The sequence below is a fragment of the Oncorhynchus clarkii genome, chromosome 23, assembly GCF_045791955.1.
Source record: "Oncorhynchus clarkii lewisi isolate Uvic-CL-2024 chromosome 23, UVic_Ocla_1.0, whole genome shotgun sequence".
Lineage (NCBI taxonomy): Eukaryota > Metazoa > Chordata > Actinopteri > Salmoniformes > Salmonidae > Oncorhynchus > Oncorhynchus clarkii.
The window spans coordinates 5,399,825-5,416,252 of NC_092169.1; the positions used below are offsets into that span (position 1 = coordinate 5,399,825).

The following is a 16,428-nucleotide window of genomic DNA, read 5'->3' on the forward strand; positions in this document are numbered from 1 at the left end:
GCATTACAATTGAATTACATTCCGTTGGACAACTGACAAGGTATCCCCCTTTCCCTTTCATCCATTGCCAGCAACCAGCCAGTCTCTTCCTGCAGACCCCCAGACCTCTCACTTAGGCTAAATCCTCAGGTCATCATGACATTGTCATACTTTGCTAATGCAGATCTGGGCAGTATAATCCCTATGAGTCAGAGCTAATGATTTTGTGCAATGTTTTAAAATAATTTTGGATGAATCAGGAAAGTAACAGAGAAAGTCTAAATCGAATACCATTATGCATAAGGTATATGCCTAAACATGCTTGTCTAAAGATGCAAATCAAGTGTCAGAACGATGACAAATAGCATATTTAGAGACACTCCAATATGAACATTGCAAAAAAAGTAGACTAAAATCAATAAACTAAGCACAATATGTGGATTTTATTTTCTAAAGCCCCTTGGTCTCGGGTATAGCCCCGCCTCTACAACAAGCGAACCCACCTTGTCTACAGTGCCGATGTAATTTAGGCGAGGGACCTAGAGTCAAGGGGCGAACTGGGGAACAGGCTCGGCAGTGGGCTTCTAAGCGGGTGTCTTGTAAAGACAGCACCGACAGGGCAGGGAACGGGAGTGACGCCTTTTTCGACTTTGTATGTGTACCCTACACAGTGTATGTGCAGTTTGTGTATGCAGAGGGGAAATGAAACTAATGTAAGCCAACATTTGGAAACCGTGAACCTTGGCGATGAGAAGAAATTGAATTTCCATTGGTCTCCGTGTGTCGCGCATTCGGACTCCGACTCTGGTGATGCCTGTGGTGTGGGGATCGCCGTGCATCTCAGGAAAACAGGGCGTCGGAGGATGATGATAGTCAAAAGATCATCATGGCAAACGGAACCGGCACTATTATGTTGAAATGCGTTGTGGTTGGTGACGGTGCTGTGGGCAAAACGTGTCTGTTGATGAGCTATGCCAACGACGCCTTTCCAGAGGAGTACGTACCCACTGTGTTTGACCATTATGCAGGTATGGGGGACTTTGGAACATGTCATGATTTTATATAGATATGTGTGTTTTCTCGGAATGGAAACATTACAAATGACCCCATCGTTAATTATAAAAGCTGACATCATTCCTTCAGTAGGCTAGTTACAATTGCATGAGTTTAATCTATATGCCAATTTGCTTGTATAGTCTACCGAAATCCAATGTTTAGGTGAAGTGTAATGCTCGAATGTTTTGCTGACTTTTTAAAAAAACCTTTGGCTCAGATTGCATAGGAATACATCTGTTTCTGTAATCAAAACCACTTGTTTCCCTCCAGGTGAAGGGAGGGGGTGAGACCTCTCTCTCTCTCTCTCTAAACTAGCCTTTTTTCATTGCTTTGCAGTGAGTGTCAACGTTAGCGGGAAGCAGTATTTATTGGGATTGTACGACACAGCTGGTCAGGTACAGTGGGTTTATTATAACTCTGGCTGCATGCCACATCCAAGGACACAACCTATCCTCACGTGCTCCCCCCACTGTTAACCAATGGGGCTCTGTTGACACCCACATGCTTGACATTCTGACCAGACTCTATAAACTGCAACAGGTGTGGTTTTCACACATTGCTCTAATTTCAGTCTGGTCTGTGGTAGACAGTGGTTGTAGGCCTAGCGAATCATTTCAATGGGTCTATTATGTGAGGAACAGGGGTCTTATGTCCAGTGTCTAGTAGGAATGTTTTCACTGGCTGTCCGAATATCCATACTAGCATATTACATCAACTGTATACAATTTACTCATCGTGGCAGACTGTTTAGCACGGACCTTTTAGTGAAAAGTGTGCAGTATGCCAGAGTTGCAACTCAGAAGCTGCCCTTGATTGGCTTGCATCGCATTAACCAGCCTGATAACAGCTCATTTCCAATTTGATAAATTCCTCTAAACTGAATAGAATAGGAATGGAGTTATAGGCCTACTCAGGCTGGTTATGGGCAGACAATATAGCCCATCTATCCTATTTAACAATGACAGAAACCGATTTGATTCCATTTCAAAACATTTATTAGTGAAACCAAAGTCCTGTAACATATACAGTATCAGTCAAAAGTTTGGACACCTACTCATTCAAGGTTAAATTTTTTAAATATTTTCTACATTGTAGAATAGTGATGACATCAAAACTATAAAATAACACATGGAATCATGTTGCAACCAAAAACAAGTGTTCAACAAATCAATATTTTATGAGATTCTTCAAAGTTTCATTTGTCTTCATTTAAAGGAGTGACCCTTTGCCTTGATGACAGCTTTGCATTCTCTCTAGGCTTCATTCAATTAACAGTTGTGCCTCGTTAAGTTAATTTGTGGGATTTCTTTCATTCTTAATGCGTTTAAGCCAATCAGTTGTGTTGTGACAAGGTAGGGGTGGTATACAGAAGATAGCCCTATTTGGTAAAAGACCCAGTCCATGTTATGGCAAGACCAGCTCAAATAAGCAAAGCGAATCGACAGTCCATTACTGTAAGACATGAAGGTCAGTCAATTCAGAAAATTAAGAACTTTGAAAATATCTTCAAGTGCAGTCGCAAAAAGCATCAAGCGCTATGATGAAACTGGCTCTCATGAGGCCTGCCACAGGAAAGGAGGACTGCCACAGGAAAGGAAGACCCATTGTTACCTCTGCTGCAGAGGATAAGTTCATTAGAGTTACCAGCCTCAGAAATTTTAGCCCAAATAAATGCTTCAGAGTTCATGTAACAGACAACATCAACTGTTCAGAGGAGACTGCATGACTCAGGCCTTCATGGTCAAATTGCTGCAAAGAAACCACTAAAGGACACCAGCAAGAAGAGGAGACTTGTGTGGACCAAGAAACACGAGCAATGGACATTAGACCGGTGGAAATCTCTCCTTTGGCCAGGTGAGTCCAAATTTGAGATTTTTGGTTCTAACCGCCGTGTCTTTGTGAGACGCAGAGTAGGTGAATGGATTATCTCTGCATGTGTTCCCACCATGAAGCATGGAGGAGGTGTGGGGGTGCTTTGCTGATGACACACACACACACACATTTAACCAGCATGGCTACAGCAGCAATACGCCATCCCGTCTGGTTTGGGCTTAGTGGGACGATCATTTTGTTTTTCAACAGTACAATGACCCAAAACACACCTCCAGGCTGTGTAAGGGCTATTTTACTAAGAAGGGGAGTGATGGAGTGCTGCATCAGATGACATGGCCTCCACAATAACCCGACCTCAACCCAGTTGAGATGTTTGGGATGAGTTGGACCGCAGAGTGAAGGAAAACCAGCCAACAAGTGCTCAGCATATGTGGGAACTCCTTCAAGACCGTTGGAGAATGCCAAGAGTGTGCAAGGCTGTGACCCTCGCCATTATAAATAAATCTAATAGCCCCCGTGATCCGGCAGGATACTGTAGAAGAGCGACTAATGTGGTTACCCAATGAGCAAAGAGCATAACACCCTGAGCGCTTGTTCAATCCTAGTAGTTGCGCAATGTGTGTCTTGGACAACCATGTCTCTTCTGGGAAGGCTACAGGTGAAAAGCTGTGGGCTCCAGTGGGGGAACAAAAGGTGCATTTTTCTCATGTGAGCACGGTCACAAAGAGAGCTGCTGCACAGAGAATAGGGTTTTTGTCCTAATACAGCCCTCTCCACTGCTGCAAAACGCAGAGAGGGGAAGGAGTGGCAAACCGTAAACCTGAGGAGAGAAGGTAGGGCAGGGAGCCGTAGGCTTTGCTCTCTATCCACCTCAGACGCCAGGGCCGCGCCCTTACCTTCCTTAGGAGGGTTAGAAAGGCGGAACCCTGCTGCAGCATAGGACTGCTTACCTACAGGTTTGGCCTGGTTCAGGGGCCTAGCCTGAGTCTTAGCAGACTGCTGCATTGCTGGGGACCTCAGTCCCCCAAGGCCAGCTAGTTGCCTCCTTCCAGCTGTGAGACTGGAGTGAGATGTTGGAACCAACGGCCTGCCACGAAGCCCGGGTCTGCAGGGCAGGTAGAAGCTGACTGCGTCACGTTCTTTCTTACTTATATCACACTTCTGTCGCATTGTGGTGACAGTAGTCCCCAACTCCTTGGGTGTAATTGGGGCATCCAGGAGGTCCACCTTTTTAATTTGTCAATCTGGATAAGCTCAGCCAAGGTACCTTTTTTTCTCCCACTGCTCAGCTCATGGTACGACCACAGCCTTGAATGACGCTATGGGAGGCACAGAAGTTCAGGACTGTAATCCTAGTGATCTCCTCCCACGCATCTGGATCTAGGTTATCCGAGTCCAGTTGCTTCCCCACCCCCTCCAGTAGCTCAGCCGGATAAGCTAACAATAAAGAGGTCACATTGAAAGCTCTGAGAATGAGTGGCTGAGCCTTCGCTTTTGTGGTTGGCTCAGAGGGGAGGGGATATTGAGATGCTCTTTTAAGCCTCCTCCTCAGAACTGCTATAGTCAGTAGTTTGCAGTGCTCACAGGACTCTGGGTTGTCAAGCCCCTGTTGGGCATGTTCTTTTCCCAAGCAATTGCTGCATTGTCTTGGGATGGTTATGAAGGTTTGCTCTAGCTAGCTCAGTGATGGCTGAAGGGGAAACGCGTGGGTGCAGAGTTGGCCTTCGGGTATTGTGCTCCTGCAACCGAAGGAGCCGTGAAGCTGAGATGGTTGGTCTATTTAACGCAACGGGTGAACGTTGGTTAAGCTAGATGAGAGAAGGGAGCTAGCAATGCTACCGTGCGTGCAGATTAGCTTGCCTCTGAGCTAGCCTAGTTAGCCAAAGTCTTGCAGCATGGGCTAACCGAGTCTCAATAGCTAGCTACCAACGGAGACTGAGAAACAGAAAAACAATTTCTACAGACAGCAAAAACACTTTTGGTCAGTACTCAACCTTTCGACGGGGTCTAAAGACGTACGCCAGGCAACAATATCCTTCACGGTTCACTTGTGAGCAGGAAACCAGGGATCCAGTTGTGCTGGGGAGCCCTTAGACCAGACCTGGACAATTCCAGTCCTCAGGGGCCTGATTGGTGTCACACTTTATCCCCCATCTCTAGCCAACACACCTGATTTAAACTAATTGCATTTTTAACTAAAGATCATGATTACTTGATTATTGGAGTCAGGTGTGTTAGCTGGGGCTGGGGAAAATCAGGCCCCTGAGGACTGGAGTTGGCCTGGCTTAGAGTAATGGTCTTTGCGAAGAAAAGAAGCGAGAATGACCAGAGGGTGGGAGAGTGGCTCCTTCATTCGCTCACCTCATTCACCACATTACCTGTCTGTCTCCCTCCCAACAGATGCTATTGATTTGTTCTTCAGTGAGTATTGGTGGTCCTGACAAATCCCCATATGTGATACACAGAAACACATTTTTGAAAGAGAATATACTCACTCACTCTTTCCTTTTTAAGATCTTTTAGCTCTGTTTTTCCTAGCTGGGTCTGAAGCTAAGGCATGTCACATGCAGCAATGAATTGTTAACTCTCGTCTCAACCGGATTTTTATCTGTGTGAATTTCAAACGGGGTCTTGAACTGAAACATTACCCGCCTGGTGAAAAGTGAATAGATTTGAGGTTGAGAAATGTTTTGTTCATTTAATAAAATATAAGTACATGTGTAGCAAATTACAGTTGCTATTGTTTCCACCGACTTAATCATCATTCCCACATAAATCTGTGGCTGCGATAACTTGTTCTTTGGGGAAACTAAATCATTGTAAATCTACTACTCAGTTGTGATTCACACTGCTTTTTGTTTACCCCTTTGTCTTTGATTGCAATTCCATGTCTAGAGCCTTTTTGTTTTAGCTGGTTCAGAACTGTGAAATTGAGAAGTTTCCCAGATGTCGACTGTGGGCGCCGAGGCCACAGAGTAGAGTTACTTCCCTTCAAACGCAGCGCCTCCAATCCCCCACCCCCGCTGACTTCTTTAGGCTGAGCACAAGGCCAGCTGGTAATGTTTTATAGCTCCAGCGTCTGATCAAAGAAGGGAGTGCCAGAGAGCGAGGGGAAACCAAAAGATGGAGAGGAAGCGAGGTAGACGGCGGGGAAAGAGGAAGCGAGCGAGACCGAGGGGCTGGCTGAGAGAGAGGGGGGGGGGGGGGAGTGGACCGCTGCAAATCTGCTCTGGAATCCTGTAATTCAACCCTAGGAAGCTCAGGCCGGGGATGTAGAAGAGTGCAACACACTTAATGCTCTACCTCTGTTGAGGAACCTTGTCCAACCCAGCCACCAACCCCCTCAATTCACACTCTCCTGCTACAGTCCCCACCTCTTGCTCTGCATTACACATGTTTTATTGGCTCCAAGGACCCTTTTTAATATTTATGTACCTGGCAGATCTGAAGCTCCCAGAATCCTCAGCTGTTTCATAAGGGAAGATTAACAATTTTCTCAAAGAGAAAATAAGGCTTTGCAGACACGCTCTGTCTCAACTGACTTAAATTCGTATTCTCTTCGCCTCTTCATCACTCTGATCTGGAAGAACAGACGAGGTGAAAGCCAGCGTAAGGATGAGCTTCCACCATATTGTTGTCACCTGTCAGGTCTGTTGAAGTCGGATGAAGGAGAGGATGTATTTTTAAGCAATTGTGGTGCTGTCGCATGTGAACCCATTAACAGTCACATGAGCACAACAGCATACAGTAAGGTGTGTCACTGTTCTATCTGCATTGCCCTGCGTTTTTGTCTGGGTATTGCTTATTACACCACCTGTATATTCCATCAATCTTTTTATTTATTTATTTATTTTTACCCCTTTTTCTCCCCAATTTCATGGTATCCAATTCTCTCATCGCTGCAACTCTCGTACGGACTCGGTAGAGGCGAAGGTAGAGAGCCGTGCCGAAACACAACCCAATCAAGGCGCGCTGCTTCTTGACAGAATGCCCACTTAACCCAGAAGCCAGCCGCGCCAATGTGTCGGAAACCTGGCTACTGTGTCAGCATGCACTGCACTCGGTCTGCCACAGGAGTCGCTAGTGCGTGATGGGACAAGGACTTCCCTGCCGGCCAAACCTAACCCGGACGCCACTGGGCCAATTGTGTGCCACCCTATGGGTCTCCCGGTCGCGGCCAGCTGCGACAGAGCTTGGACTCGAACCCAGAATCTCTAGTGGCACGGCTTTAGACCACTGCGCCACTCGGGAGGCCCGCATATTCCATAGATCAAACGTTACGTATAGATCACATCTCTTCGCTCTTGAAATTGTGGGCCAAGAATAGAAGGAATGGAATGGAGAGTCTTTATTCATTCAGTCATCCTCTCCCTAGCTGATGCACTCATCATAGCAAGCTAGCATACCATTGCTTCTGTGTATCGGAGCAGGAAGTGGATGTAATATGTTGTTGTAGTACCCATGGCAACACTGGGCTCAGAATGGAGTCCCCCTGGGATCGGTCGCTTTACTTGTTCTCTTCGCTCTCTCTCCCTTTTGTTGCTGCTCAGTTCCTAATTTTCTCACTCCCTCCTGCACTCACACTCAGTTGCACATCCTTCCATCACTCTTCTATGACTATTTACCCTCCCCCTTTGTTTTTTTTGTACAGCGCCTTGTTAAGTTTGACTCGATGCCCTCCCTGAGATATGACCCAGTGACCCCTAGATATCCCCGCAGGGGGTAGAGAGTAAAATGGGATCTGCTCTGCTGCTGCCGCAGGGCCTCGTTCCTCTCCACTCAGCTGAACCCCAATGGGAGGTAGCTAGACATGTCATGCCCCTTTGAACACCAATGAGAGCTCTAGACATGTCATGTTCATTTGAACACTACAGCCTGCGGGTGGATGGTTTTTAAACTCTTTCCCCATTGACCATCATGGGTCTAAAGCGCCATTGTATGGCGTGTGATGTAATCACCTTGAATGTGATACCTCAGATTGAACTAGCAATCTATTGTACACGGTTCATCCCGTGTTGGGAAATGCTCAGACAGTTTTGGCGAAGTACTGTAATATGAAATTCAGTAACTAGCTGGCAACTAGGGATAAACATGGGTAACCTGGATCCCGGGACTGTCCGGGAACACTTCACATTTCCCTATTTATTTATTTTTTATTATTATTATTATTATTATTATTTTTTGTGTTATAAAGACCTGGGAAATAAAAATGTTCCTCGATCTCGCACTAATACACACATGTGCACCAGCAGATTAGCAAAAAACAGAAGGGCACATTATCCAAACAGTTTGTCGCATGGAAGCCTTCTCAGCCTAGTGTATTTACTTCACACAAAGTCACCATCAATTCAAAGCACACGCATAATTGATACTGCCGGACTGCACACGTGACCCGAATGCCATTAACAAACCCTACAGGAAACCCCTACAATACAGTGCATTCAGAAAGTATTCAGACCCTTTGACTTTTTCCATGTTTTGTTACGTTACAGCCTTATTCTAAAATGGATAGAACAGTTTTCTCTTCAATCGACACACAATACCCCATAATGTCGACGCAAAAACAGATTTTTAGAAATTTCTGCAATATATTAAAAATAAAAAACTGATATCACAAGCATTCAGACCCTTTACACAGTACTTTGTTGAAGCACCTTTGGCAGAGATTACAGCTTTGAGTCTTCTTGGGTATGACACTACAAGGGTGGCACGCCTGTATTTGGGGACCAACTCCCATTCTTCTCTGCAGATCCTCTCAAGCTCTGTCAGGTTGGATGGGGAGCGTTGATACACAGCTATTTTCAGGTCTCTCCAGAGATATTTGATCGGGTTCAAGTCCAGGATCTGGCTAGGCCATTCAAGGACATTGAGACTTGTCCTGAAGCCACTTCTGCATTGTCTTGGCTGTGTGCTTAGGGTCTGTGTCCTGTTGGAAGGTGAACCTGAAGTTCTGAGTGCTCTGGAGCAGGTTTTCATCAAGGATCTCTCTCTGTATTTTGCTTCGTTCATCTTCGCCTCGATACTGACGAGTCTCCAAATCCCTGTCGCTGAAAAAGATCACCACAGCATGATGCTGCCACCACCATTCTTCACCGTAGATGGTGCTAGGTTTCCTCCAGACTTAATGCTTGGCCTTCAGGCCAATGAGTTAAATATTGGTTTCATCAGACCAGAGAATCTTGTTTCTCATGTTCTGAGTCCTTTAGGTGCCTTTTGGCAAAGCAAACTCCAAGCGGGCTGTCATGTGCCTTTTTACTAAGGGGGTGCTTCCTTCTGGCCACTCTACCATAAAGGCCTGATTGGTGGAGTGCTGCAGAGATGGTTGTCCTTCTGGAAGGTTCTCCCATCTCCACAGAGGAACTCTGGAGCTCTGCCAGAGTGACCATCACGTTCTTGGTCACCTCTCTGACCAAGCCCCTTCTTCCCCGATTGTTCAGTTTGACCGGGCGGCCAGATGATCAATGGAAACAGGATGCACCTGAGCTCAAGGTTTTGAAGGTTTTATACATTTTGAAGAATTTCTAAGAACCTGCTTTCACTTTGTCATTATGGGGTATTGTGTGTAGATGGATTAAATGTTTTTAAAAAAAATCAATTTTAGGCTGTATCGTAACAAAGTGGAAAAAGTAAAGGGGTCTGAATACTTTCCCAAATGCACTGTATAGCCTACAAACAATGCGTGCCTCTTAGCTGTCATAGTGACTCTTCACACAGACACATTTGATAGTCCTATGCACAATTTACTACATATGCATCTGTTAACAATTCGAAGAGGCATGAGGGAAAATTGCATCTTCTCTTCTCCTAAAGCCTAGGCTGTTTTCCTATCCAGTCCTAAAGCCTAGGCTGTTTTCCTATCCAGTCCTAAAGCCTAGGCTGTTTTCCTATCCAGTCCTAAAGCCTAGGCTGCTTTCCTATCCAGTCCTAAAGCCTAGGCTGCTTTCCTATCCAGTCCCAATTCCACTGAAACCCCAAATCTTGACCCCTGTCTAGCAGGAAAATTCTTAAACTTTATTCTGTAATCCCTGGCTTGCATTATCAAAACACGTCACTCGCCTATAACATTTCCTGTGCTCTGTTTTGTACTTGCTGTCCATATGAGAAAACCCTGGCATAGTGACCATATCCTGTTAAAAAAAGTAAAAAATAGTTATGCTTTAAATGGGCGCTTCCGAATTTAAATGTTTTTTTATTTATTTTAATTAAGAAAATATATATATTTTTGTGGTATTTCCTGGTACTCTGGGTTAAATATGAATTATTTCAGGTATTGAAACTTGGTTGATTTTTCTGGAAAATATTAATCCCAACTGGCAACCAAGAAACTGTCAAATTCCCAGTAACCTCTTTTTACAGTGCAGTGTTCAGACCAGTTTTGTGTTTGGACCATGAAGTTGAGTGCCTGCGCTCACTATTCTCCCTGTGGTCATGTCTGAACAGGCGTCTCTGACACAGCTGCTGGGCCCGAGGAAGAAGGGGAGTGACTCACCGACATTATAGACGCTCGTATGTCACTGACTTGACACACTCGCTCACAGCTGAGATCACATACCAGCCAAGTAGAAATGCCATAAAAAGCCTTGCCCTGATGGAAATGTAAGGACGCGTACAGGGAGAGTGGTTGGAATCTGCCCTGCCTTGACTGCCTTTATTAGCATCTCCAGTATAAACCCTCTAACCGCTTACTTTCTCTTCTCCTTCCTCTGTCTTACCTCTTTGCTGGCCCCTCTTGTATTTTTACTCTTCCTTCTTCCTCCATGTTTTTTTTTTTTTTACTGAACACGCTGAGGAACTTTGTGGAAGCTTTTCTGAAATGTGATGGGGATGAAGGAATGGAGGAGAGCGATTGGCCACCTTCACAAGACATGTTGTGTTTACTGTTAACTGCGGAGTGTTCCAGTACAGTGCACTGGGATGGGGTTCTCCATAAGGGGAACAGAGGACACACACACACACACACACACACACTAGAGCTGGGAAGATGAACTGAAAATGTTCGACACCGACCATATCGATCACTTATCGCAGGCATTTTGCTGATATAGCTCATGTAATAATAATTAGCCTGTACCAGAGAAATGTGAAGTTCGAAATGAAATAACTTTGCTAAAATGGGTAATTGTTAATGGGACAATTGGTGGCTAAAATCATCAAACTATTAGTTTAAAAGATAATAACAAAAAACTGTGGCGCATATTAATGTTATAAACTTAGCGTTTATCACTTCAAGAAATGTATCTCTATCTTTTTTCTCTACCACATCTTCTAGCTCTAACACACACACACACACACACACTTGGGAATTCACATGAAACCACTGCGCTCACCACAAGTGGGAATAACAGACACTATGGTGGCATCACCACAAGGTTGTCCAAGACTTCTTAATGGTCCATCAGTCTAGTCTTGACTTGAGGCATGTTGATTTAAGTTAGTTTGTTAAGCTTAATCAGACAAGTCATATATTCCTTTCTTCAAGCTTGCCCGTCACCATATCATAACTAGTCTTGATGTGTGCGCTCGACATCACTTGTATAAACTCTGGTCATTCCGGATGTGTATGGCCCTCGTGTATATAAACTCTGGTCAATCTGGGTGTGCTGTGGATGCTCCTAAAGTCAGACACCTCATGAATATTCATATGGGCTGATGTAGTGGGACAGCCTGTCAGAATTAGTTATCAGGGAGTGATGAGGAAACGCTAGATCTCATTTACACCAACGCGACCATGTTGCGTACGGTATGTGAATTAGCGATTAGGTCCACACAATAAACTGAGGCCTATCGGAGATGGCAATTTAGTCTGATGCCTTCCGCAGTACTTCCTGTAAACTACTGCTAATGTGAAATAATGCCCAATAGCCCCAGTCAGAGTGACAGCGATAAAAATAAACAGTTGGATGTAGGTCGTCTGTAGAAATCTGCACATCCGCTCCGTTCTTCTTATTTTTCTATGCTTATCACTCCCTTCATGTAAAAGTATTCACTATTTCCATAAAACAGCCTGGTTGCTTGGCAGTGCATGGTGGAGTCTAGTAGATAAGCACAGTGTACGTTTGCTCTTCTCTGCATCAGTGAGGAGGAGAATAAGGATGGGTTGCATTTGGAGCTCATTTTCCATACGGTTGAATATTTCATGAATAATAATTCAGAGGATTTGGTTGTCTCTTGGTGGATACGATCTAAGGAAGGCTGTTGCTCTCTTTCTCCCCCGTGTCTCCTGTTCCCCTCCCCGAATGCCTCTCTCTCTCCTATGTGTGTCTTTCTCTCTCCCCTGTGTGTGTGTGTGTCTCCCGCCTCTCTCTCTCTCTCTCTCTCTCTCCTATGTGTCTGTCTCTCTCTCTTGTGTGCCTCTCCTGTGTCTCTCGCTCTCTCCCGTGTGTGTGTCTTTCTTGTGTGTCTCTCTTACACGTGTGTGTGTGTGTGTGTGTGTGTGTGTGTCTCTCTTTTATATATTACCCTCCCTTAACGTTTTCCAGGAGGACTATGACCGCTTGAGGCCTTTGTCGTACCCCATGACTGACGTCTTCCTGATCTGCTACTCCGTGGTCAACCCAGCCAGTTTCCAGAATGTGAGGGAAGAGTGGGTCACCGAGCTGCAGGAGTATGCCCCCAGTGTCCCATACCTCCTCATAGGCACTCAGGTGAGCCTAAAGAGCTACAGCCACCACACCCAAACCTTGTATCTATACTGTGTCCTGGCCATTCCACATGCTGAGTTTCACAGAGAGCCTTGCATATGCTCAATCCGTATCCACCCTACTCAAGCTCACACTCTACTTCACATTGGCAGGGGAGGGGGTGATTTATAAAGCTGAACCTCCACTTAAATGTGCTGTGCTCTGTTTTTCTCTTCTTCTTAAGACAATTCGCGAACACGCACAAAGAAATATAGGTGTACATTTTCGAATCCTAAAAAAGAAATGTGGTTAACAGCAAATGGAACATTTTTTGTTTTTTGGGATTTGTTGACTTCTATTTAGTGCCACAGCTCTCTGATACTTTCCAAGAGATCAGTCCAGACACTTTTCAAACCACACTTGTGGGTGTCCATCCGCCGCCAGAAATAGAACATGGGCATATTGGTGGTGAGGTTATTGGAGTGGGCGTGTGATTTATCCTTCTGTCAGCTGATAGTCACCGCTCTTTTTATCAGTCCAACCATAACTCACACTGCATACCGCACACAGCCACAGATGTGTTAATGAATGTTTGTCTCAAGAAAGAGTTTGTTACAGGTATCAGTGGGCGTAGGCCGGGTAAAGGATGAATTTGTTTTAGTAAGAGAGGAACAGCGTGGTCGAGCAGACACTGTGTCAGCTCTGCATTTTAAATACAAGTAAATAAAGGGACTAATGTCTCGTGGTTGAAGTTAAATCCAAACCCACAAGAACATATGAAATAATACAATTATAGAATTGAGAAACTGGGTTTGTGTTTGGAAATTCTGCACTGGCACTATAAGTGCCACATTTCTCTAGAAATGTCTCTTTCTCTACTCCGCTGAAGAATGGTGAATCTGGAGGAGGAGTACTTCTTACAGAAGTCTGACCCAAGTTGCTCTTTTTGAAAATGGGGAAGATGGTTAAATGAACAAGTTGTTTGTTCCAACTGAAGAAGTTTCTTAAGAAGCAGCCTATTGGCTGCTTTGCTGATTGTCTGGCCTGACAGGAAGTGTTGCGTTATCGCTCCCTGTTTCAGATTGACCTTCGTGACGACCCCAAGACCATTGCCAAACTGAACGACATGAAGGAGAAGCCCATCACCACAGAGCAGGGCCAGAAGCTAGCCAAGGAGGTACGTAATCACTGTGGAGCCAGCAGAGGGTTCCAGAAGGAATTGAGATTGTAAATGGGCCATTCGGTGGTTGGTTTACCCTACTCTACACTAGATGGGTTGTCCCTCATCAAACTAATTGTTTATGACTGTTATGATGAACTTTGGATCTCTTCAATCTGGGGCATTTTGTTGATTGAGCCTTGTTATTAGACTAACACCAGACTTCCTCCCTAAGCCAACCTGGGGACAAGGTTAACCCTTTCCTTGATAGTTTTTTGAGTGACAGCCTGGCCCTTCCCTCCCTTCCTCTTACAGATTGGCGCGTGTGTCTACGTGGAATGCTCGGCTCTCACTCAGAAAGGACTGAAAACTGTGTTTGATGAGGCCATCATCGCTATCCTGACCCCCAAAAGGAAGAAGGGTGCCCTGAAGAGAAGACTGGGGCCGCGCTGTATCAACTGCTGCCTCATCACGTGAGAGAGATGGGAACGTCCAATAACACCTGGGTCATTTTCATTAGGGCATGCAACAGAAAATGTTTGAAAACATGTCGGGGAAAAAAATAAGCTTTTTTTTATTGGACAAGATCTGGTAGCCCCACCCTGTTTCAGACTGTTTTTCTTCCATTTGGTGATGAATACACTCCTGAATAGAAACCAGAACGAATGACAGAGACAGAGGTCATAAGAAGGGGAAAACGACTGAAGGACCGAAATGGACAAATGAGGACCCTATTTTTAGTTCAGGGCTCTTGAGCGGTTTTGTCTCTCCTGCTGTCGACCAATGGAGTTGGAGTTGGAGTTGGAGGGGGGGGGGGGGGGCAGCTTTACTACCAAAGGAGCACAATACCCAGGTCAACAACACCCTTCAGCAAGAAATTATTTGCCTTCAAAAGTATGTTATTTTAAGTTTTTTTATTATGGTTTTCCTGTACAAAAATATGTATCAAGCTGTCAGAAAACAGAGGTATCATTGTGTCCATTTAACTCCTGATATGTCTATTTTTTTGTTCTGTCTGCTGTAGAAATGAATGAATGGGTGCATTGCATTTATTTAAAGCGCTTTCCATCAGGCCTCCAAGTGCTTTACATTATGTTTTGGGTAACTCACCTTAGCCACCACCAATGAAATGCACACTGTTTAAAAAAACAAAAACACTTTGATCCCATCTAGTATGGGGAGTTTTTTTATGATCCCATATTTTAGGACACGATCTGCTTCTCTTGCTCAGCTTGCAGTGCTAATATTAAAAATGTTGGATTTATTTGTTAGTAGCCCAATGGTGCTGAAATAATTGAATTAACACACCTGTATGGGGTACAGGGATGTGGGGAGAGTGGCACAAACATATCTCCAGCACCAACATTAAGCACAGTCCACATACCTAACCCTGTACATTAAAGCACAGTCCACATACCTATCCCTGTACATTAAAGCACAGTCCACATACCTAACCCTGTACATTAAAGCACAGTCCACATACCTATCCCTGTACATTAGAGCACAGTCCACATACCTAACCCTGTACATTAGAGCACAGTCCACATACCTATCCCTGTACATTAAAGCACAGTCCACATACCTATCCCTGTACATTAAAGCACAGTCCACATACCTATCCCTGTACATTAAAGCACAGTCCACATACCTATCCCTGTACATTAAAGCACAGTCCACATACCTATCCCTGTACATTAAAGCACAGTCCACATACCTAACCCTGTACATTAAAGCACAGTCCACATACCTATCCCTGTACATTAAAGCACAGTCCACATACCTATCCCTGTACATTAAAGCACAGTCCACATACCTATCCCTGTACATTAAAGCACAGTCCACATACCTATCCCTGTACATTAAAGCACAGTCCACATACCTAACCCTGTACATTAAAGCACAGTCCACATACCTAACCCTGTACATTAAAGCACAGTCCACATACCTATCCCTGTACATTAGAGCACAGTCCACATACCTATCCCTGTACATTAGAGCACAGTCCACATACCTATCCCTGTACATTAAAGCACAGTTAAAAAAATCAAGGTGTCTTGGTGTCCTAAAAAATGCACCCCCCCCCAATGTTGCAAATATTTTCACATGAAAAAAATGGCACTCTCCCCCCTCATAGAATTAGCTCAAAATAATGTTTACGACCACAAATAACAGTAACTGCGGTTGCCCTGTGTTTTATAAACGTGGATATCGACTTCGCAACTTCAGCGTGCTTTTTTAAACTATTTTATACATTAAAGAATAATAGTGAAGATATCAAAACTCTGAAATAACACAAGCAATAATGTAGTAACCAAAAAAGTGTTAACCAAATCTAAATAGTAGCAACCTTTGGCTTTGATAACAGCTTTGCACACTTGGCATTCTCTCAACCAGCATTATGAGGTACCTGGAATGCATTTCAATTAACAGGTGTGCCTTAAGTTAATTTGTGGGATTTCTTTCCTTAATGCGTTTGAGCCAATCAGTTGTGTTGTGACAAGTTAGGAGTGGTATACAGAAGATGGCCCTATTTGAAGACATGAAGGTCAATCAATCCGGAAAATTTCAACAACCTTGAAACTTTCTTCAAATGCTGTTGCAAATACCATTAATCATTATGATGAAACTGACTCTCATGAGGAAAGGAAGACCCACTGCTGCAGAGGATAAGTTCATTAAGTCCAAATTTGAGACTTTTGGTTCCAACCTCCATGTCTTTGTGAGACTCAGAGTAGGTGAACGGATTATCTCCGCATGTGTTCCCACCGTAAAGCATGGAGG

The 16,428-nt window shown here is 44.4% G+C and overlaps 1 protein-coding gene across 1 annotated transcript; it reads left to right on the forward strand.

Annotated features, from left to right (window-relative positions):
* Positions 1-491: 491 nt before the first annotated feature.
* On the forward strand, positions 492-14,911 carry LOC139381785 (rho-related GTP-binding protein RhoQ). Its single transcript, XM_071125542.1, has 5 exons — positions 492-1,007; positions 1,372-1,430; positions 12,348-12,512; positions 13,570-13,665; positions 13,963-14,911. Exons 1-5 carry the CDS (start codon positions 866-868, stop codon positions 14,122-14,124), a joined length of 624 nt encoding a protein of 207 aa, XP_070981643.1. The 5' UTR covers positions 492-865; the 3' UTR covers positions 14,125-14,911.
* Positions 14,912-16,428: the final 1,517 nt, after the last annotated feature.